This window comes from Colletotrichum abscissum (assembly GCF_030869225.1).
Source record: "Colletotrichum abscissum strain IMI 504890 chromosome Unknown Scaffold_41.1, whole genome shotgun sequence".
Taxonomy (NCBI): domain Eukaryota; kingdom Fungi; phylum Ascomycota; class Sordariomycetes; order Glomerellales; family Glomerellaceae; genus Colletotrichum; species Colletotrichum abscissum.
The window spans coordinates 152519-176047 of record NW_026850332.1 but is presented as its reverse complement, the minus strand read 5'-3'; the positions used below and the strand labels follow the sequence as shown (position 1 = coordinate 176047).

The 23529-nt window shown below is 54.6% G+C and overlaps 4 protein-coding genes across 4 annotated transcripts; 2 read left to right on the top strand and 2 right to left on the bottom strand.

Moving 5' to 3' along the window:
* Positions 1 to 1595: 1595 nt before the first annotated feature.
* Positions 1596 to 11402, top strand: CABS01_12939 (uncharacterized protein; the record flags this gene model as incomplete). The annotated part of the gene is made up of 3 exons (XM_060546289.1): positions 1596 to 1651; positions 1775 to 5123; positions 5478 to 11402. 3 exons carry the CDS (start codon positions 1596 to 1598, stop codon positions 11400 to 11402), a joined length of 9330 nt encoding a protein of 3109 aa, XP_060395435.1.
* Positions 11403 to 11750: 348 nt separating this feature from the next.
* On the bottom strand, positions 11751 to 12314 carry CABS01_12938 (uncharacterized protein; the record flags this gene model as incomplete). Its single annotated transcript, XM_060546288.1, has 1 exon — positions 11751 to 12314. The coding sequence occupies one exon, from the start codon at positions 12312 to 12314 to the stop codon at positions 11751 to 11753; it is 564 nt and encodes a 187-aa protein (XP_060395434.1).
* A 1963-nt stretch (positions 12315 to 14277) lies between these two features.
* On the bottom strand, positions 14278 to 17269 carry CABS01_12937 (transient receptor potential ion channel; the record flags this gene model as incomplete). Its single annotated transcript, XM_060546287.1, has 4 exons — positions 14278 to 16726; positions 16777 to 16831; positions 16897 to 16917; positions 16969 to 17269. The coding sequence occupies 4 exons, from the start codon at positions 17267 to 17269 to the stop codon at positions 14278 to 14280; spliced, it is 2826 nt and encodes a 941-aa protein (XP_060395433.1).
* Positions 17270 to 19634: 2365 nt separating this feature from the next.
* On the top strand, positions 19635 to 20225 carry CABS01_12936 (uncharacterized protein; the record flags this gene model as incomplete). Its single annotated transcript, XM_060546286.1, has 1 exon — positions 19635 to 20225. One exon carries the CDS (start codon positions 19635 to 19637, stop codon positions 20223 to 20225), a length of 591 nt encoding a protein of 196 aa, XP_060395432.1.
* Between the last annotated feature and the right edge of the window lie 3304 nt (positions 20226 to 23529).

Sequence of the window (23529 nt, the reverse complement as noted above, 5' to 3'; positions counted from 1 at the left end):
CGGGTCTGCCCGCGCTGGAGACTCCAGCCGACATCAGCCAACCTGTACTTCGAACCTTACTTCGGGTGCCTCGAGGTACATGATGGAGATAGATGCGAACGCAGCAAAGAAGAAACATGTCTTGTGAATGTCACTCGGGAAGTGCTCATCTGAATGCATGACGTGAAGAGTGCAAACATGGGGTATTTCTATCTCGATGTGCCTTTGACTTGTACCTCAAGTGAGGTTATTCCACGTTTAAACCGCAAGCTATGGGTTGTCACTTACAGGAAGAAGGCGCACCTTAATTACCAGGTAACTTGCTGCACTGCGCCGTTGGGAGACGCCAATGGGGCCCGGCTGACTGTGTTCCACAGCATTTCTGATGCATGGTACGGAGCATGGTACCTATTCAAGTTTTCAAGTCAATCAGCTTCAAACCGAGCGCAACTGTAATTGTTACACTCGCATCACTCACCTTAGACTCAATCAAGGCTGCAATGACGAAACTTTGCCTTGTGGTGTACGAGTCTCTTGCATACACAACCTACTCTCTCACAAGGCGTACGAGTCCATTCAAGACGCAGGAGACCGTCACCCACGCACTCAAGCGGACAGCACTTTGAGAAACAACAACTTCCAAGGCTCAAGCCACACCAGCCTGACTAGGCGGCCGTTTACGAAATATCCCTGTTCTTCGTGATCCAGTCGGTGGCATCCTCGAGCTTCCATTGGAAAACACCCCCAGTTCGTTCCCCTCTTTTTCAGCACGTCCAACGGGTCTGTCCTTCAAGGGTGGCATTGGTGGTCAAAGTAGTTTCCCGCCTTTGCGTTGCTGATGATTGACATCCCAATGCGACAGCGCTGGGATAGCCCGGCATGAACTGTGCAGCTCTGCTGATGAGATGTTCCCGCACCGAGAAGGCAGAAACAAAAAGCACCACAGTCTAGTGAGTCCATAAGCAAGAAGAGGGCGAGGCACCATACCTAGGCAGTGGTGGCAGTACGAAGTATCGCGTGGGCTGGGGCTGGGTCGCGCTGCTACCTCATCATCAAAAGGTACGACAAAAGATACATCAGCCCAAGCCTTCCCCGCCACTACAGCACATGTACCTCATGTCCTTGCGTAGCCCGCCCCAAGCCACGTCCCCCCCGACTTCCCAACTTCCCAAGCCCCCAAATTATCATCCCGTCTTTCTTTGGGTTCCCCGTCGCCCATCACCCATCTCCAGCGAGATTCGGGCCTTGTCAGACTGCCGACCTTCATCATTATCAGCCCAGTTCCTGTCTCTGTGCCCCGACAGAACGTGACGATTCCTTGGCCTCTTAGGACGCGTCTGTCTTCCTTCCAATTCTCGTTGTCGTTTCAACTTGGGAGCTCATCTTCGTGCTCCTCATCCCATCCGAAAGTTCGCACTGGGCCGGAGCCAGCGTCGCAACGTCTCTGGCCACCCGCCTGATCCCATCGGGAACCAACCGCAACCCGCAACCCGCGCGCTTCGCGATACCCAGTTCCGAGTCACCGGCGAAGCTTGGAACGTCCTCAATCGTAGCCAGAGAAACCGAGCAATGAAGCAGTAGACGGTTCCGAAACCATCACATAAACGAACGACGCTATGGACGGCTCGTCGTATAATTACGGCTTCAGAGCCCCTCATACCAACTCGCCTTTGTGAGTGATTCGAATTCTTCCAGCCTTCAGCTTTGCTTCTCCTAGATTGTTTCCGCAAAAATATACCACAACTCGGCCTTGTTCCTCTGTAGAATGGTACTGACCACACAATCCTACCTGTAGAAGCCCCGATACCCCGACGAGTGCCTCCTATAAGACCAATGTAAAGAGAACCAAGACCAAGAAATGGGTCGAGGCCAAGACCCAAAACTACGACGGCGATGACTGGGGAAACAATTTTGAAGACGAAGCCGATGATCCCGTTCCCGTGCCGCCGCTGAAGCCCACGGGCTACCGTCAAGCCGGCCAGTCAACTAATACAGCTCTCCCGTCGCACCAGCCGCCAGCTCCGTCAGCTCCCCAGCCGGCCGAGCCTGTGCCTTCAATGCGACCGGCGCAGCCGACGGTGAACGAAGCCAGACCGACGTCCAGCCATCGTCCCACTGCCGGGCTTCCGCCTCTGCAAATTCAGAACTCAGCAAAGCCTACGCCTCCCGTCGTGCAGCAACCTGTGGTGAACGACGTGAAGCCGCCTGCACCTGTGGCAGAGCCAGCCTCAGTAGGTGCTGCTCCCGAAAGGGCTCCTCAGGAACCGCTCGTGTCACCACCTCCACCTGCCAGCGCTGGACTGCCTTCACGGATGAGCCCAGCACCAGTTCCAGCGCCCGTTCCAGCACCGTTCGCTGGTCGCCCAGAATATCCCAGGGGCACTCCATCTCCTCCTGTGGGAAGCAGACGAACTTCACCGGCACCGGCCCAGACCCAAGCCACCCGCTTCCCTCCTCGTAAGAGCAGCATGGGGCAGCAGGACCGTGATCGCCAGGCTTCCGGTTCTCGGTCGAGCTCCACGCAGCGTCCGTGGATAGACCAACGATCAGCGTCTCCTTCCAATGTCAAATCGCCGGGCACACCGTCCAACACCACAGCAGCGCACTTTATCCGACCCTCGGATATCTATCGCCAGATGGACGACAATAAAGAAAAAGAGAGTGGATTGACGGAGGCGGGAAGGCCAAGCATAGACAGTGCTACTGGCCCTAGGAGCGAATCGTCGGTGTCGGCTGCCAACCCGACAGTTCCGGTAGTCGACGCTGGTGAGCAGCAGCCAATGCGCCGCAGTTTGGACAAAGGCGACGGGCTGGGTGTTGTCGATAATGCCACACGACAACCTATTCTGGCACCGGTGGCGGAGAGAAAAAGCGAGTATGGCTTCGATGGGCTTCTAGCACAACCTCAGGCCCAAGGAGTAGACCGAGGCCGACTGAGTCCTCCAGGAGGCATGCCGGAGAGCAACTTGGGTGTACCAGAGCCGCAGTTGCAGCGCCCGACTGCAGAAGAGTCTGACCAAAACCGCCGCTACTCCACGAGCCCTCGACTGCCCGACCTGGCACGCATGTCCCTTTTCGGAGACGACTTCTTCTCGAACCCAGACAAGTATGCTCACGAGGCGCCTCCGATGCCGAGTTTGCCATCCCAGATCCAGACGCAGCCTTCCGAACCCGCTTCTACGGCAGAGAAGGCGCCAGCTGTGGATAAATCTCCCACTGCTGCGACGCCTGGTGATGTGACGTCTCCACTTCCCACCATCAGCACGACTCCGCAGCCAACCAACTCATCGTTGCCTGCATCTCAACCAGTCAGCAGGGAAAGGTCGCGTTCACCATCCCAAACGCCACCAGCCTTGGAGGAATCCAGCAGATCTCGTCTGCCTTCGCAAACTACTCGACCGTCTATTCCTGGAGGTTGGGTCACCGAAACACGCTCCATTGCCGATTCTCAGTCTACTTCCGCCGTTGCGACACCCGCTGCTACTGCCGATCGGAAGCCCATTCTCGGCGTGGATCCTGGCGAAGTTTCCCCCATCACCGACAACGAAGACGACAAGTTTGGCGCCAGCGGGGTAGCTACGACGAAGGATACAGTATCCATTCCTGTTTCCATCCCCGAAGCTTCGGAGCGGGCCGCTCAGATGGAGGGTCGTGTTGACCAGGATGACGACCCGGAGACTTCGGCTCCTCTGAACCCTCGCGAATCAGGCAGCTCGTCATTGGATTTTGCGGCGCCAGAGAGGCTGCAGCGCGAGTCCACCATGAGCACCATTGCCGACCCATCCCCTGTCAAGGAGAGCGATAAGTTGAGAGAAGAGATTATGCGCAGCCTCAGTCCCGTCCGCCCTACAAGTCACGAACTGAACAACTTCAATAACCATCAGTCGCTGAGTCCGGCCGTCGACAACAGCGGTACTCGTGAGAGCGCCTATCTCGACAGCGTCTACGACGACTATTGGACTGCAGGCGACGACAAGCCCGATGTGCCCAGCTTGCCTTCACAGCAGCCAGAGCAAAAGAGGGCGCTAACCCCCAACAAAGACATCTCTGACGTTCCTCCTTTGAGCCCTCGCAAAGATGCCATGGACAAACCTCCTGCACTTGGTCGACGGTTCTCTTGGGAAGCAGGAGGAGAGCAGGTTACGCCAAAGGCCTCTGATGCTCAGAAGGATCCTCTCGCCGAGCCTCACCCCCAACCTAGTGACGCGGGCGAAGACAGCGTGCCCCCTAAACAAGGCGACGATGAGCTGCAGGCTACACAATCAGAGGTGGCCAGCGACTCGGGACGTACGCCGCTCGCTACTGGGTTGGACGATGGGCATATTAGCGTGCCGCAAGACGCGGGCGCGATGTCTCATCAAGTGTCGCAGGTTAGTTCGGCGCCGAGAGATCGCATGGACTCCGAAGTGATCGAACCGCCGTCACCCGTGTCAGTCACGGCTGATAAAAACACTACGTCGGCTGCACCCACCCGCCGACTGTCGCTCGCGGAAGAAAAGTCAATGGCTCGGGTCTCATCAAACCCCGTCTCACCCAGCCCACCGCCCGGCGATCACCCTGCCCTGGCTCAGGTTCAGCCCGAGCCTGAGCCCGAGCCAGAGCCAGAGTCGTCCGAGGCTGGCCAGGCACCTGCATCTCCAGCGGCTCCTCAACGCCAGTCGACGCAGCCTGTCAAGATTACAACATTCAAAGAGATCATGGACCTTTCCAATGCGAAAGACAGGATTCAAAAGTACAATGAGACGCGCTCCCAATTCGCGTCGATGGATTCGGGTCTGAACAACTGGCTGGAAAACTTGAAAGCTCAGCATCCTGAGCACGCCAACGCAACTGCATCATTTGGAGTTGGCGCACCTGGTCCTGGTCAATCGCAGTCATCGCCAACAACTTCTCAGCCGGCTTCTCAACAGCCTTACTATCAGCAGTACCTCAACGCAAGCAACCCAAACCTCGCGGCGGGAGCTTCGGGTCGGCCCCCTGCGGGAAGTGCGCCCACTGGTTCGTCTCATTCGCCTTCAAGTGATTTTAAGCATTCGAGCGGTCAAGTTGGGGCGAAGGGCAAGGGACTATTGCTTGCGGCTGGCAAGGCGGGTAAAGGTCTATTGAGCAAGGGAAAGAACAAACTCCGTGGCACTGGGGACAAGGTATTTCTTTAAACATTCCTCTCAACTGGGATCATCACATCACACAGGGCATGCATTCTTTCTAGTTTGGTTGTTGGGAGGGATCGACAGTCTGATCTGTCCCGAGCAACCCCGTTTCCCCACCGGTCTTTTTCTCTCTTTACTTTTCTTCCTCACTTCTCCCCTTGGTAATCACTTATGAGTTATGTGTCTCCCTTTCTGGCCAGAATGACGGGACTGTATGATTAAGGAATGCTACGAAACTTTTTTCTATTACTGCACCATCATGTAACCCCTGTGGTGATCTCGGACACTCTAAAGTCCAACATGGCATCTTATATGGTGAATCATCTCTAATTGTGTCTTCTCCGACAGAGCGACTCATCTCCCCCGCCGGCTCAACCCAAGACTAGAGCCGAGCGACGTACTTCATGGGGCATAAGCCTCGGATCGCGTTCGTCACCTCGTGCCGACAGCTACGGTCATGCCCACTCACGGTCGCACTCGGGATCCGTGTCAGGCCCAACTCCACAGACCATCCCGGAACATCCGGCATCTCCGACTCCACCGCCTCAACTACCCCAGACCTCACGTACATCCCCATTTGATACCTTGACTCAGGGCAGTGATGATCAAGCTTCGGCTTGGGCCCCACCGCGGCCCCATACGCCGCCCCAGCAGTCTGCCGGACCTCCCGGAGACAGTGATTCGGAGCCGGTATCCCCCGTCTCGGACACGCACTCCATATCGACGACGCCCCGGTTCCAAGCCAAGGACACGCCCGGTGACGACTATTCCGTGGGAGGTGACCTCCAGGTTCCTAGACCCATCAGCAAGACTCAGCCATCATGGGACCCCTTCACGGGCACGCCCTTAGTGGAAGAAGAGGGATTCGAGATGGGACAGTCCACGGATCCAAGCCCTCCTGCGTCTAATGCAGGTCAAGGCCAAGCTCCTCCCCTCTCTTCTCAAGCCACACAAACTGTCGCCGCTGTAAGACCACGTGCAAACACAGCCGATGAACCGTATGACGACTGGGTCGTTGTGTCGCCGCAGTCGCCTCCTGCTGGCCAAATCCACGTGGTATCTCCTCAGTCACCGCCACAGGCGCCGCGGTCATTCGAGCCTACCGAGTCAAGCAGAGAAGTTGATGAGGACGACCAAGATTTGACTCATGGTTCTAGTTCAACGGGTCTTTTTATTGTGCGGCCAACTCAGCAGTTGCAGCCGGTTCAGCAGCAGCCGGTCCAGAAGCAGCCGCAACAGCAGCCGCAACAGCAACAGCAACAGACCATAAATCATCTTCCATCACAGCAGACTTCTCCCCAGCGCCAGTCATCCTTTGTTGGCCTACCGCCCATCAGGCGAAGTTCTACATTCGGTATCAACCTGACCAAGCGGGCGAAGAAACGCTTTCCCTTGGACGAAGACGATGATAACAACTTCGTTTCCTCTCCGGTCAACACGACAACAGACCACTATGGCAACGAGGGCGGCTCTTCATCCCGCTTCCAGCAAGGGGAATCCAGCTGGTCTGCACAGTCTGCGCAACCCATGCGCGTCGACACTGGGCCACCACGCTTCCGTAAAGACAGCAACATGTCACATAATGTTCTTTCGGCAACGTCAACGCAGGCGGCTACGCTGGCGACCGAGAGTAGTGGGATGACAGGGCAGGACCTCAGGATTGATGATGAAAAGAGACCTCTTGGGCCGGGAGTAGCAATGAAGGGCGCCGGCCGTGTACCAGGACCCATTGACACAAGAGCAGCGATGCAACAGAATGAGGGTCGAACGAGCGGTCCGCCCTATGGTCCAGGCATGCCTCCTCATCAAGGGATTGTGTCCCCAACTTTTGGAGGCAACCCGATCCATCACCTCCCTCCACAAGGCCCATGGAAGCTTGAGGAGTCGCATTTGTCTGAGCCACTGGCAACCAGCAGAAACCGGCAGTCGGGAGGATCGCTGTCGCCTCACCAGCAAACCTCCTTCGGGATCGATAAAGAGACTGGTGTGCCTTCAACGGCGGCGCAACGACCCGAGACGCAGTTACCCCCTAGACAAAAGTTCTCTGAAGTGCCTCCTTCATCAGCGCAGCGTTATCCAGGCCTATTCACCCCGCAAGCAGGATATCAAAACCCCAGCTCTCCCACAGGGCCACGAGGCTCGGAAGACCTTGGTCAGCATTTCTACAATCGCGATTCTACCTCGTTGTACAGGACACAAACTGGCGACTCCGAAGTCAGCGGCTTCGATCCCTCAATAGATGAAGAGCGTGGGCGCAAGCGAAGCTCTGGCTTCTTCAAAGAAATCGGAGGTCGTATCTCGCGTCACACCTCGCGGGAACGCCCAGCGTCCAAGGCCGAGAGCGGAGCACCAAGCTACATGGCTGGTCCAGACGTGCGAGGTGATGCCGTGTCCGAGGCTAGCGTTGCCACAGGAGAGCTGCAAGACCGCCAGAGAAGACGTTCAAGCTTCTTCCTCAACTTACGAGGTTCTAAACCTTCGGATGTGGGAGGGCCCCAGGGCCGTGATGGCGGTGAAGGGATTTCGCCGTCACCAAAGGCGAGCCCGAACCCGGGCGGCCCGTCCCAGGTCCAGCAACCACCACCGGGAGGGCCCGCGGAGAGAAAACGGTCATTCTTCGGTCCGGGTGCCGATCAATCCGCCAATTTCCCAATGCCCAACCTGTCTCGTTCGTCAACGTCCACTGTTGGATATGAAGTTGCAGGCGGAGCAATGGGCCCTCCTAAGAAGCGGTTCTCCGGCTTTACGAGCAAGGTGTTCCCTCGTAGTTCAAGTCAGCAGGATTTACAGGTACCACAGAAACCTAGTACATCACATTCCACTACGACTTCGACCATGTTTGGTCGCCCGCCAAGCACGCAGGGAAGTCAACCTGGCAAACCTAGCCCCTTAGCCGCGCAGGGGAGAGAGAGGAGTAACACCACTGGCACAAACCAACTTTTTGCACAGGAAACCCTGGTGAATAAGCCGTTGGGCAATGTCGAAGACGACGAACGAGGTAGAAGAAGTTCAGCAGGCGGGTTTTTCTCTGGGCTTTTTGGTAAACGCGCCGCCAACAAGCCGACCGAGACCCAGCATGGATTACCTCAAGGACAGGACCAGAACGCAAGTGTTCCTGCGCAGTTCAGAGTGCAGCAGCATACTGGTCAACAGCTACCGCCGTCAAACCTTGGACCAAGGCGCGAGGATGAAGGCCAGCCGCCTATACGGAGCCCGCCTCAGGGGTTCGGCCAGCAGCAACAGGAGGAGTCGCCTCGCTTCCAAGGCTTTTCCATGCACCCGGGAGCTGGCGCACGATTTCAACCTCAGCCTCAGTCCCAGCCTCAGGGACCTGAACTTCATCAGAGAAAATCCAACGGGTCTGTCTTGCCCTCTCCTCAACCGTCGCAGCAATTCGCTGCTGTGACAGATCAACAGAGAAGCCCCGCATTGGAAGAAGCGCGAACACGCCCGGTGTCAGACTTGCAGAGCGAACGTCGTGAAGCCCCTATCGCGCCTGGTCATGAAGCGAATGATGAACATGTCTCACGGAGAAAGTCCAGTCAGATGTTGAATATGGAGTCACATCCCTCACAATCGTTTAATGCTCCGGCGCCCCCATCACAGAGAGAACAACCATCGCCGGGACGCCGCCGTCTCACTGAGCAGAGACAGCCTTCTCTTTCATTTCTGCAGGCCGAGGAGCAACTCTCGCGCCCTGAGCTGTCAGACGACCAGACCGAAACCCACTGGGTTCCTCCCGGATTCTCGGCCGAGCCAACGCTGGAGCCATCGATCAGACACAGCTACGGACGCGAGAACTCGCCGGGGCCCCAGACACCGCCTCTGGGCCAGGGGCAAGGCACCAATCACCAACAGACTCTCGGCGTCCAGAAGTCTGGTCACGCCAGGCGAATCTCGGAGCAATCTGCGTCGCTGTTGTCTCCCTCCTCCAACTTCAGGGCACAATCTCCCCATGGAGTCGTCGGCCAGTCTGATACCTCGCAACAGTCCTCGAAATCGAACTCGCCCAAACCGGCGGCCATTACTCAGATGCCGTCTCCGAAGGCACCTTTGGCATCTGAAAGTCGAGCGCCTCGACAGGACCCGTCTCAGGGGCAGTCGCAGCCTGATCGACCTGCCAACATGCAGGAGCCCGATGGGACGGGTCCGCAAATGACTGGAGTGGCTTCTCCAGGACGTCCTCAGCAGCAGCAGCAGCAGCAGCAGCAGCAGCCTCAGCTCTTTCAGCATTCTCTTCAACATCAACATCAACATCAAAACCAACACCAACACCAACAACAACAGCACCCACATCCACCTCAGCATCAGCACCAGGGCTTTGATGCTGAAAACAGACCTCCAGCTCAATTTTCTCAAGCGTTTCCCCCACCGAATCAGCGTTCTTCGCTCCCTTTCCCCCAAAGCCAAGACATGCAGTCTAGCGGTCAAGACTCGAGTGTAGATGGTCAACAGAACCCAGTATCAAAGTGGTTCAAGAACAGGACCTCAACACAGCCACAACCTCGGCCTAGCCAAGGCCCCCAGAAAGAATCGACAACGAAGTCCATTTTCAGTGCGTTCAAGCGATCATCCAAGCAGCCAGAACCTCGACCTCAACAGCAGATGCCATATCCAAGCCAGGTTCAAGACATGCAGCCGCAACCGCAGCTGCAGCAGTCTCACAAGAGCCAAGGTCAGCAAAGGATGCCGCCAGCTGTTCCGTTATCACAGAGAAATCACCTACCACAACAAGGACCTCATCACATGTACCAAGAACAGCGCCCATCCATGGGTTCCTTTGAGCAAGGACCTCTCCCTCAACACAACATGGCTGGCAGAAGCCCCGAAGCGATGCGGCAAAACAACGGAAGATCTTCAAGCCAACAGGACGTACCGTTCGAACCTGTTATGACTCGGGCAATTCCGAACGGTCCTGGGCCAGGTGGAAGCGTACGCGCCAACCCCCAACCTTACGTTGAACCTCAGTACGACCAAGTCCCTATCCCTCGAGGATATGATGCCGTTCACGGTGAAGGAGGTGTAGCGCCATCTCCCTACGCCCTCTCACGCACCTCACCACCGGTTCAGTATCCTGCGTACCATTCACCGCAGGTGCCACAATGGGGCCAGCCTCCTGTTACTCAAAGGCATCCGTCCGAAATGTCAATGTACAGCCACCCCAGCCCTCCCATACAGCAAGGACAGCAGCTGCTTCACAGCCATCCACAGGGAGGCGCATGGCCCGAGGGTGACCGGCGCGTGAGCATGGCCTCCCACCAGTCCAACATTTCGCACGCCAGCCATAGCACGCAGGCGGCTCATGTCGGTCCGCAAGGTGATGTGCCAGTTCCCAATCAGCAACATCAGCCACAACAAGACCCGAGAGGAATACGGTTGGTGAACCAAGACGACAGCCGTATCGCGGGTCCGGACTCGCAATTTGGTCAGCAAACCATGCCGCCAAGTCAACAGCCTCAACAGCAACGATACTCCCTAGTCGATACGCCAGCTCCAGTCGCAGCATCTCCCCATATGCATCAAAGTAATAGCAGAGAGGCTCAGAGGAATCAACAGACCAACTCTGCTGAAGGGCAAACGCATGCCAGTAATGTGGTCCGAAGCCCGCATGACAAGCCTCCATCTCCCCATCCTCAGGAGCACGCTCAGCAGACGCAAGGGCTTGCAATCGATGCTGGTAGTATCATGGGAAACAACTTCCGTAGTGTTTCCGACGACAAGCAACGGCCGGCGGAGAACATCATATCGTCTGAACCGTCAGTGCCCGCGCCAGCATCAGCACCCACGGCACCTCGTCTCAGCGTCAACGTGCAGCAAGCAAACCAAGAACCCAAAGACAACAATGATCTCTACGAATCCACACCACTTCTGCCCTCTAATCCTTCTCAGCCGCCGGCAGCAGCACAGCCCATAGTCGCTGCAAACACGGGCCACAGCATGGTCAGCGACAGCTCTGCCGACGAAGCGCCCCGAAACGCCAGTCACGCCAACGGCAGCGCTAGCGCAGGCGCCGCCGCGGCCTCGACGACCCTGGCGAGGGGCAAGAGCACGAGAGCCGAGCTGGAGGATACGGAAGACGAACGTCAGAGGACCATGCGGCGCGAGGCCCAGGAGGAGAAGATTCTGGTCGACCCGTACGAGGAGCTGTCGTCGGGAGGGGTTAAGTACAGAAAGGAAGAGGAGCCGGCGGATGTGCCCCAGATGAGCGCGACGAGTTACCCCGGCCAGGAGTGGAATCCCTACGGAGCTGGCGGGTACGAGGATTGGGATTGAGTCTGAGTCTGAGTCTTCTAAGTATCCCGGCGAACGAACCGTTCTTCTGCTCTACTATACGTGGGACACGATACAATTAATTACTTCATTTTCAGAGCGACGGTGCAGGGCGTTGGAAGGATTTTTCTCATTTTGTTTTGGATTCACGCTCTACAATACCCAGTGCGAACAATTGCGACAAACAACGTACTACGTATAATTCTCTGTAATATTGTAAAGAACAATATAACCTTTTCCAACTCTGTATACATTTGCTACCTGTTACACGCAAACCAAACCCATCAACGTTGTCCACATGACACGCTACAATATCTCCCGTCATATATCCTCCATAAGTCATCCTCTCTCTCAGTTCTTAATCGCCACATCGTAATCCGGCGGCAAGGACCGCCTATTCCCCGCCTGCTCACCGCTCCAGTACGGCGGCGCCTCGGTGACGCCAGAGGTATATCTAGGAGGCAATGTCGCATTCGAAGACGATCTCCTCACGGACTCCCTCCACCGCGAAAACGGACCAGACATGAATGAAACCCTCTTCGAGTCACCCTCTGGAGCCGGAGTAGGGACGGGGGCGGAGGGAGCGGGAGTGCTCTTTTCAACGTCCTTAACGCTCATCTCAATGCCTCCCTTTTCCGGGTCTCTAGTAGCTGGGTCGTTTCGAGGAGCGGCGGGAGGATCTCGAAAGGGGTCCTGGGGGACGTTGTCTTGTGGGATGGCGCGCCATCTGCCAAAGGGGGGGCCACCACCGCCGCCGTCGCCGTAGCCGCCTCCTGATGCCCAGGGCGGACGGAAGGGTGGGCCTCCGGGGCTGGGGCCGAAGTGGCGGGGGCCACCGCAGCCGCGGGGACCGCCTGCGAGGGCGCGTTGTTCAAGCCAGGCTTGGCGGGCTGCGCGGCGTCTTCGGCAACACATTTCTGTTGTTTTTTTCAGGAAAAGTCTAGAAGGTGTGGCTGTTGGTAAGCGATTGTGATTTGTGGTAGTAGGAGACGTGGTGTCTGCTGTTGTTGTTTGATTAGAAGACTGTGGTCCTAGGAAAGCTGCAGTCAGAGAACGAAGCCGGGAGTCAAGCTTGATATAGACTTGTCAATGTTAACCTGTCTCCAAGGAGGGGTTAGAGATCGGGGTCGGGGTCCGGGGTGGCAACACAGGATGATGTGAGTAATGACGAAGGGATGCGAAGACATGGGCAGCTGAACATGGGCCCCAGCGAATACGACAGCATAGAACATCAGGGCAGTGTCGAATCGAAATCGGGGGTCCGACATACACCCAAAACTTCAGATGAAGGCGTCGCGGCTCGATGCGAGAAGTATACCACGGTAGGGCATGTGTGTGGCTGGCGAAAGGCTCCTATGGGATGTTTCTGCGACACGCGTTATCGGATAGACTTTCACCCCGCGCCCCTTCATTCGTCTGATATTCGCGAGATGACGACGGGCTCTCGCACTCGACGTCTCTCTTATCTGATATGAATCAGGCCGTCTTTTTTGCACACATTCTTCCACAATATCTCTAATCCTGATTGATAGCAAGGGACGTACGTGGTAGAGGGTCAGAGTGTAAGTGGCGGCGAGCATACTAAGGTAGGTACCTAGTCGTTCTAGGTTCACCCGGCTCGCACTCGCATCCGTCTAGTAGTCGAATTCAGAGTCCCGATGGGGTATGGCTGCCCGGTACTAGGCGCCGTCGAGGCGTAGAAGTCAAGGAATGTTCCTCCGTAATTGGTGACTGTGGCGTTGCTAGGCGGCACCGGGATGCCCTCCGCTTCAACGGGTGATACTGAATTGTTCATGATTGAACTCCCCAAACTGATATGTGAAGCCCATTCCTCTAATTATTTTAGTGATCTAGAGAGATGTCTGAAGCTGCACATCATGAACCTTTTCAGAGCTATCCCGTGCATGTTTGTTTCTTTGCGCGCAGCCCAACGTGTCTTGGCCGATAGGAAGGAGACAACCAAAAAAGTAGTAGTATTAGTAGCCATTCTCAGAAAACGATCTCATCAGGCGACAATACCACGCTAGAAAGGTGAAAGCTACATGTACCCTCATCTGATAACCATGCGCCTCAACTCACCAGCTCGAATCCCACTCGCCATCATTCCCCAACTCCGTAACAATCCATCCCATCTTTTGCATAAATTCCGCAGAGCATGAGCCTCAAAACCAAAGCCCTTCGCCACAAGTAGCCTTGCTATCTACCTTGCCACCTTTGAGCACAAATTACCCTTCTCGTGGCGCGGATGAGTTGGGATGAATAAGTGGCGGTGCCACTTACCTTTGTCTCTTTATCTCCTTCGATGAATGACAGGCCAAAGATATTCAGAAAGCTCTACATCAACCACGTTGGTCCAATAAGCTTGGAATCTTGAAGAAAGGTAACCAGCGGGAGTTGCGAGTTGTTTTTGTGCATAAATGGGAATAGCTTATGCCATATTTAAGACGACTCTATGTTAAGACTTGATAGTATTCTCTAGGTCTACCTGTCAACTCAATCTCTATGCTCGGAGCCAGCCACTTTCTTGCTTTTATAAGTGTGTATCCATGTACTGCGGCTCATCCAGAGGCCACACAAATATGTGCACGTTCCAAGATGTGAGCAACGGCCGGAACCTCCGGCCTGTCCTCCACACATTAGTGCCATTACAAAGATAAGGGTTTTCTTCTTCTACTTCAAATGAGCATTTCCGCTAACGCCCAGTAATCGTTTCTCATGAAAGTTCGTAAAGGTCAAATATGTTGACCGTCTATGCAGTGCAATTCCACAGCAAGGAAACCAATGTCGACACAGTTTCGAAATGGAGGCGCTTGTGGTGTCAAGGTCTGATGCAGTATGGTTGTGAAACCATTTTCGTTCTGATGTTCGTTATGGTAGCTTAAGACTTTTGGGGCTTTTCTTCAACCGGAGAAGTATTCCCCTCCCTGGCTTCATGCTCGTCTTTTTCGTGGATGGGGGAAATGGCGGTATCAGTGTGTTTCGTGCTGGTCTCGGGCTCGGCCATGCTCCCGGGTGTCATTACACTCTCCTCTGGAAGTTCCTCGGTGGGAGTCATGAGACGGCGCAACTCGTTGTTCGTCATCGACACCGATCTTGCAGGCGCCGGCGAGTTGTTGGCGGAGCGTCCGAGGTCAGGTTGTGATCCAGAGTGCGACACTTTACGCTGATGACCGAAGCTACTACGGTGTGCGAGCGATGATCCCGGCCGATCCGCATTATTGTTGGCATCCCATTCAGCAAAATCAGCTGAACTCCATGAAGTGCGGTGTGGTCTGGCGCGGCGCGGCAAGCTACCAACAGAGTAGCGCGAGCTGACACTATCTGTCCGGGTTCGTCGAGTGGTGGTAGTACCTGGCGCAAATTGTACTACTGAAGCATTGGCCGGCCGAATGATATCTCCAACCTGGTCTTCTTCGTCATCGTCCTCAATCTTGCGAGTCCGGCGAACATTGTTGACTGAGAAATATGGCTGCGGTGGCTCCCGAGGCTCTTCAATCTTCGGATCTGGTTTCGGTGGTGGCGGCAGGTCAGTGGCTCTAGCCTGGATATGCTCGTAGTACTTGATGCGAATTCCATCCAGCACTTCGGGGAACTGTTCGCGATTTCGGTAAAGCGACATCCATGATGATATGGCACCTAGGACAATAAGAATCAAGACGGCAACAACAAGGAATCCTTGGACGACAATGATGATAATGCCGAAAACCGTAGAGAGGATGCGACCAATGGCGAATGCGGGTAAGAAGGCAATAGAAAATCCTGCAGTGACAATTTTTGTGATGCCCAGCATCCAGATTGCCAAGGAAGTGTTTCTTTGGCCCTCGAAGGGGTTGAGCTTGACAAAGACAACGAAAGCGATGATCTCGAAGACGAATAATCCATAAACTTGGGCAAGGGGGCTTCGTGCTCCGCCACCAATGAAGCAGGCCCGAATGAATTGGTAGCTTAGCCAGCAGGCGAAGAACCACCATCTGGTCCGGCGGTAACGAGCCGATAGCCAACCAAAACGTTTGATGTAAACCTCGTCTTGATGGACCGTTGTCCGGTTTGGGTCGTCGTCAATAAATCGGATTTTGAAGAACGGAATAGATCCGTAACGTTTGGCGGTGGTTTCCTTTTCGCCAATTTCGCTGGCACGCGTTGTTGCAACAGCTGGTATTGAACCAAAGAGCTTGCCCTGTTCGAACATGATCGTATCGGGGCCCATTTCATACTTGCCGAGGCGGAGACGGAAGAAACATGCGTAAGCTACAAGGCCGCCAACGCCAATGAGCAAGATGATGAAGATGATCGCGGCGATAGCTGTCGGGCCGGCCGGCGCACGAATATTGAACTGGAATAGCGCCAGGGTCATCAAGGAGGAGAACGAAATGAGTAGCGTGCGCAGGACACCAACTGCCAGATATCCGCCCAGGTGGTTGCGGAAGTACAAGAAGCGATCCTGTTTGATCAGCTTTGTCCGAGCAAGCAAGTCGAGCATGAACTTGAACGCAGCGATCGAGACGACAACCAGTCCAATGGCCACCAACCACCAGATAAGACCAAGTGTGAAAGCATCGGCGGCCGGAATGCCAAGGGCGGAAAGGTCTCCGGCGAATCCAATCCACTTGCCCGGCGTAGGCATGCCCGGAGCGACGGGGTCTCCCGCCCAGTAGTATTCGTATGGATTGCTTGTGTTGTAAACCCTAGTCGCTCGCTGCACGAGATTCGGAACGGGCGCTCCATCGCTAGACGTCGAGAAAGTGTCGAGCGAGCGGCCATAAATTTGCTGGACGAGGCCACCCCCGGTGTTGATAACGGTCGATCCTGCACCACCTACTTGGCTGGCATTACCAGTCACGCCGGCGAAACCGTCGATCGAGTTGATTACTTTTTCGCTGTATATCATGCCGGCGGCCCATCCAAAATTGCTCCACCAGGCGGGTAGGACGCTAGGCCAGTCGACGGACAAGCCACCCGAGAAGAAAACGGTCTGATAAGTCTCGAAGATGACCAGGACTGACAGAGAATGGGCGTAGTGTGTCCTAATATGAGGCATGCTAACACCATACATGGCGGTTGCTGCAGAAGCCAGGATCGCGGCGAGTGTGAACACGCCCAGTATCGATGAAATCGCGGCTGGGTGGGAGAAGCTGTTGCCGTTCCGCATGACGGCTTGGAAACAACCTATTTGAGTCTGACTCGAGTTTGCAAAGATCTGGATGCGCGCAGAACCTTCGAAATCGGGAATATCGAGGGCGATGGAAGGAATGCCGTCGATCTGAGCTGGCGTGAGTCTGAACTCTGCAAATGCAGTGATGGGCTTGCTGGCGTTCAGAGGGCACAGACTGCGGAAAGTTAGCAGACAGTCTTGAGAGGCGTCGAGGCTAGAACGCACCTAGCGATGTTGGCCATGCAGGGGTTAAAGTTCATCTCGAATCTCGTCTCGCCATCTGCCTCAAGTCAGCATACCCCATCTCTGCGTACAGGTTCGTCCCAAGTTTTGAATGTAGCTTACAAGCTTCGACGTTGATATGCACTGCAATATGTGATTAGTACATGGATAAAAGTTCAGATTAGTTCAACCTACTCATCAATGATTCGTTTCTGATATTCGTCGTACCGTCCAAATGGAACTGGACGGTCATGTTGTCGGCATAGTAGGCGGCATCGAATTTTGTAATGTTGAACAAACTTTGTCCTCCCAGACAGTCGCCAAAATCGCCAGTAAACAGGCCAGGATTGCGATTGACCGCAAGCTGCTTGCTGTTGCCATCCTTATCTGAGCCGGTGATGTAGACAGTTTCCGTGGCTGCCAAGATTGTAGCAAAGAAACTGAACAGAACGATCAGGGTCGCGGCGAGCGAAGTCGAGCCTCCGAATCGGGCCATCGTGGGCGGTTGGCGCAAAGGAGCGACCGGGCGATTCGGAAACTCCTGGGCTGATATGCCCGAAGGATGCTGAGGGGTGTGCACACGAAGACGGCGAATGCGGGTTATGTCGTAGTGGGAGCGGTGATGTCTGAAGGAAATCGAACCAAGTGCTGAGAAGCAATGGCAAAAGACATGTAGGTATTCAGTTGTGTCGCATGCCTTGGCTGGGTCGAAGTTTGGCGGTGGCTCGGAGGACACGGAAGATCGTAAGTGGGCTTCCCGAAGCAGCAGAAAGTGCCTTGATGAATGGTGGAGAGCTCAGGGTCCTGTCCGAGACGAGATGGAGGTGTTTGGGGTGCTTTGACTAGGATGTTGAGCGACTAGTACGTTTCTGCGTGAGGTCGAAGCAATATCCTGCTGGGGCAACGGCACGAAGGGTACGGAGTAATGGAGCCGAGTTGTCGTGAAGATTGCTAGAGAAATTGTTGTTGTTGGATTATCGACTGTGTTTTGACGGCGCGCGTAGAAAAACCTCAGGAGAAGAGCGGCAAGGTAGGGGCGAGAAGGGTCCGTAGTGGCGGGAGGCAAGTGCAAGATAATGGCCGTCTTGCAGGGGTGTTGTCTTTGATGTTCAAGATTGTCCCCAAATCGGCGCAGAACCGACGGCAAGGATGAGCGGACCGGCAGGGCGCTGGTGTGATTCTGGATTTGGGGTGTGATTCAGCCAAACAGGGAAGCCAGACTCCAGTAAGCCGCAGACTGCAATTGTATCCGCAGTGGTGAATCGGGCACGACAGCGGACTTGCAGACGGCGGTTGCTCGAACCGGATCGGTTAAGAACAAGGCGAAGGCGGGATCAGGTCAGGGTCCAGAACCGGATACGAATATAGTCTGGGGTAGAAGCTGACGAGTGAGCTGGGAGAGGCAGGAGGAGTATTCTGTAGGAGTAGAAGGGAGGAGAGGGCCTGGAGAAGAGAGGCACAGGCAGGCCGCAGACATGGGTGAACGAATGGACGAGAGTGGATGGTGAGAGAGAGTGAGGAAGGGATATCTCGTATTCATATGATGATTCTACAGCGGTACGGTGTGTGTGCCTGGGCGGGCGGTAACAGAGGTACCTATCTACCTTACCCACCTCAGCACACACTTAGCATTTAGTGTAGGAATACCTGGGCAAAGATGTCTGGTTTGGAATGCCATTTCATGGGCCCTGGCCTGGAACCGGCAAACCGTCGACGGACAAGGGCAGATGGAGCACGAATGGGTGGTAGATTGTTTTCCTTTGCAGCTCGACCTGCCCGAAACTGGTCGAAACCGGGATACGGGGGCAGGGGTAATGGCGCCGGGATCATGGATGGCATCAGCACGCACGGCGCTGCTTAGCGGTACGAAGACCTGCTCTGGGAGTCTGGTCACTCTGGCCACTGGTATTGGGCATTGCGAGCGATTGAAACCTGTGAAGCATCCCAGGCCATTCATCTTGATCCAAGGCAACATGAGTGAAAAACGTGTGCGAGTAAAACGAACCCGAGAAGACGATGGCGGCAGCATCCGGACCTAGTTTGCTGCAGCACTCGGGCAAGAAAACAAGGTTGATAGCACAATTCCCAATGACACATGTCACTCTCCGCACAAACAACAACCACATACGCAACCTAAGATATGTACCGATTCCTACCAGGCACTTCCATATTCCCTACCTTTCTCCCTGCACTATGGATACACGTAGGTATTCTGGCGATAACCACTGACGTTGAATCCATTGGGCCAGGTCACTAGGTGCGAAGATACCTACAGCTCCCATGCATCAGCTCAGCTTCATCGGAAATCAGGCATGCATAGCGGGTGCATTATGTACCCGGGCGTGATAATCAGGCGATGATACTTGGTGCAACCCTCACATTCAGGCACGTTGAGACCAATTCTTGGAAAGTCGGTATGTTCCCTGTGGAAAAGCCTCTTCGGATCGGTCGGACCGCTAAGATCATTGACCTAACGGAGTCTCTATCAATTTCTACCACACTCTAGCCGCTTACGCTCTAGCTACTGTGCTGCCATCTTAACCTTGCCTAGGTAAGGTAAAGTACCTCAGGGAAAAGCAGCTTGCTGTTCTGGGCAGAGCGGTACGTACCTGACTACTCTAATGGGAAGAGCTCTGACCTGGCCGTTGGCCCATGCTTCGGCGGCGCCGCGATCTTCTTTCGCTTCCATCCTCCAGCCATCAATCATCGAAAGACCGAGTCTGCATCGGACTCTTCTCTTGCTCCGTATTTCTGCTTCAACTGAGGTTGCGTGGAGCAACTTTCTCTCTTTAGATTGTCGAAATACCATCCCTACTCAGAAGCTTTGCCCGACCGCAAGCCAATTCTAATAAACTGCATCCATGGTCGACTTAGACTCGTTACAATCATTTCGTCACTCGCATATTTGTGCTCGTACGGAGTACACAAATAGTTCGACTTGGTCTGAAACCAGCCACCCGAATGGTCAATGGCGAGCTAGGTATTCAACCACCGCTGATCCGGGACGCTACCGACCTAAACGCAGCTTGCGGCTTCCCATAGCCTCGGCGTCCAAGACAATTCAAACCCGTCTTTGCCGCCTTAGTCCGGAGTGCGGCGTGCCAGGCATATCACGGATACACGTGCGCATCAGGCCATCTTTGGCATTTTTCAAAGTTTCCCGCTCCGTTGCCAACGAATATCCGTTCCAAGTACTCTTCAAGAGCAAGACATCAAGAACTATTAGGCGGGAGCAGCGTCTCCCGAATACTCAACCGTTGCGTTCGCCATTCGAGAAACAAGACCCCATCGTACTCCACCACGGCGGGAAACCCATTCCACTCGACGTCCATCCCCAGCCACGCGAGAAGCTTGCCAACGATGCCCAGCACCAAATCCGCCAATCCAAGCCTTTTCTCTCCCAAACGAGCCGGGATATCCCATCCCCCTGCTGCCAAACGTTTTTAAGCTAACACTCACCGCAGATCTGCGTGTCCATCTCCCGACCACTGGTCTGCAACTCGACTCCATCTCCCTCGTGCTGCATCACCATTGGTCGGAAGTAGTTCTGCCACGAGGTCTGGCTACATTCTGAAGCGTCTAAGAGGTGTAAACCTCCGGGGCGGCTTGCCCTAGAGCCGCCTCGAGTCCAGACGGCACGCGCGTCGATACAGCTCCATGGAATGGACAGGTCCAGCCGATCTACCCTTTCTGCCACGAAATCCTTCGATGGAAGAGAAGTTGGCATCGAGATTCACAGTCGAGAAATGCTGGTACCGGCTGACTTCTCGGTCGCCAAACCCCCTGCTTAGCAACACCCCATTTGCCTAGCGGTGGCTTTGAGACACAGGCATGTCGAATTCACGAAGAGACGGCGCGGAACTATGACTTCATCACTTTGCAACAACCCAGACACCATACAGAGAAAATGGCCATTCGCTTAGCCGGCTCTCGAATCTGGTTGAAGGGTATCTGGACGAGCATCGAGTCTCGAATACGGTCGAGTCATCCAACGTTCATTCTTTCATGCTAGGCTGCTCTGTCTCTTTTCGAATCACAGGAAGAGGCCGAGGCTTGGGTTTTCGTCGTTCCTGCAATTGCTAGCTCGAGCCCAGATGACCGCTAGGCGACTTGTGAATTCTGGCGAGCAGAACATTTCGTTCAGGAGCTGCACTGCTGTGTTGCACCCATTCCAGCACGGCCAGAGCCCGTTGCGTCCAGCAGCCTTATCAATATCGTTCAAGGGGCATCAGGCAGAGCCGCAAACTTGGCCAATTGCCTATATGCTCTGCTTCACTTTGCTCCAATGACAGGAATCATCTCATAAATGAAGGAGAGTATTCCTCACCACAGTTGACTGACTGCAAAACCGGTCTCCGCGAGCTTTTACTCGTGGAGCCACGGAGTCGATGAAATGAACATTGACATCGGACTGCATCGCCAGGCGGTACGCGTTCCGAAACCACCAGAAGCATACGAACCCAGATACCATTGACCTCGTTGAAACTACAATAGCCGACTGTTTTGAGAAGGGATTGCGCTGCTCCTTTTCGAAAACTTAACAACGCCAATCTGTGAGCACCAGGTACCAATTCGCTCAGTCTGAACACATACTCAGCCGTCGGCATCAATGCCATTGCTACCGCCAGAGAAGTCTCAACAATGCTATGGGAATACGTATGAACGCTCCAGCGAAGCGTGATGAGGTCACGGCCAATGATGGTTTGATCTTAATTGACGAAATGAGTAATGGCAAGGCATCAAAGAAAGCGAAGAAGCTCGCTCGTCCCTGGTTTGTCGAGGTTCTCGTATCTGGAGGACGGAGAGATCATTCTTGGCATGTGAAACCTCGAACTAGAGCACTTGAACCTGGAGGCGTGCTAGTGGTGTATCCGAAGGTGCTGGCGATCGCGTCAGCGCAAGAATCCTACGTGGAGGCCTTTGTGTGGTGTGATGAAACTTGTTGAAGGACATCTTCACTTAAGGGTATTCTGTCTCTTTGAAAGGCTTGCAAGTGTACAGTTCAAGCTTGGAAGGTTTTTATGGCTAAACGCAGAAGGATAAAAAACGGCACGAGTATTTATTCGGACAGTTGCATCCAACGACCATAAAATCCAATCAGACAACTTCAACGAAACCAAAACTGGGGGGAGAAACGCGAGGTTTTACTAACAGAAATTCCCCAAAGAGGGACAACCTGAACACTGGATCCTTACGAATCTAGCCTCTATCGTACCTCTGGCGTCATAGGATATCCGAGTTTTCACTTCTCGATGATCTACGCTCAGTATTGTGGAATTGAGTGGGCGAAACTCCATGGCGACAAGATTCCGCGAAGAAGAATATCCACCACAACGAATAGCCAATGAAGTTCCGGAGCCATAGATCTTCAGGAACTTAGTCTCGGGAACTTGACTGGCGGTGGAGCATGGCGGCCAAGGAGTGGACACGGAATGTCATCAATGTCCACGGCATAGAGAAAAGAACTGGAGCAAGGGATCTCGGTGTGTCAAGCGACATCGGGCTAACCCCGCAGCCGGCAGCCGGGGGCCGGCAACCGACAACCGCGCAGCCGATCGACGCGGACGTCGGGGCTACCCCACCACCCTCACCGAGCTGACCGATTGCACTTCGTAGCAAAGAGATCGAAACGGTCCAAGTCGAGACACGATATTCTTGGACGAGATCTACAAGCTTTTAGATAAGCTGCTGTCAAAAGCCTATCCAAAGGATCGGGTCCACGTTGGACTGGCCAGCATACCGTTCTGTAGCACGTTCAATGACTTCTAGTCTGGAACGACATGTGCCAAGAAACACAACGGAAGTTCTGCAAAGAGCGGCATGTCGCCATCGTGACAATCTGAATGGCGCGCAAGAGGCCATCACGGTCTTCTACAATACAGATTTGACATACGTCTCGAGTCTTGGACGTTGATAGGGCGCCAAGAGTAGCCAAGGGCGGAAGACGCTTGGTATTCTCAGCCCTTCTGTTGGCGAGCTCTTCAAGGTGAGGTTACAGGTGTCTAGTCTAAGCCAAGAGGCTGGGCGCCAGCACGCCAGATGAGGCAGGAATTGCAACTTTGACAACGTCTCTGCGGCTTGTCCTGCAGCTTCTGGCACGAAATTGTCTTGCAATGGCGCGTTGTCGGGAGTCGGGACGAGGGTAGAACGTGGCGCAGGGTCCCTGATGATTGATATCGGGGCTTATCAAGCCACATTTGGCGGGGTACTTTGAATTGGCAATCTTCGTTGCGCCATACCACCGACGAGGACCCTTGACGAAGAACTCATTGCGCTGGTATCGCAAGTTTCTACGCTATTCCAAGAAGCCTCTGCTTTCCTCTTCGACGCAATGTAAACATGGGGTGGTCAGGCTGGGTTGAGGTGTTCTGCCAGACCTGGAGTAGGTTATTACCAATACCCGTCCCGACGCCAAAAAGATGCCGGAACACCGAGCCGCGACATTGCAAAACAGCGACCCCACGGCTTCATGGATCTCCCAGGGTCAGTCTCCGGGTCAGACATGCAACAGCATGGAGAAGAGCAGACTTTTTCCGCGGCTACGCACCGCGACCAAGTCTCTTTTCGGACGGCATGGGATGGGATGGGATGGGACCTTACGGTAACTTATCGTGGCGAACATGACTTAGTCGTGGCTGACTGCGGCAGAGAGGGCTACAAAGAGCCAACATTGGTAATTAAGAGTACATGGCATGCCGCCAAGGAGGGTACATGTGCAAGGTAGCGATCACGTCATTTGAACTAAACAGCCTCCAA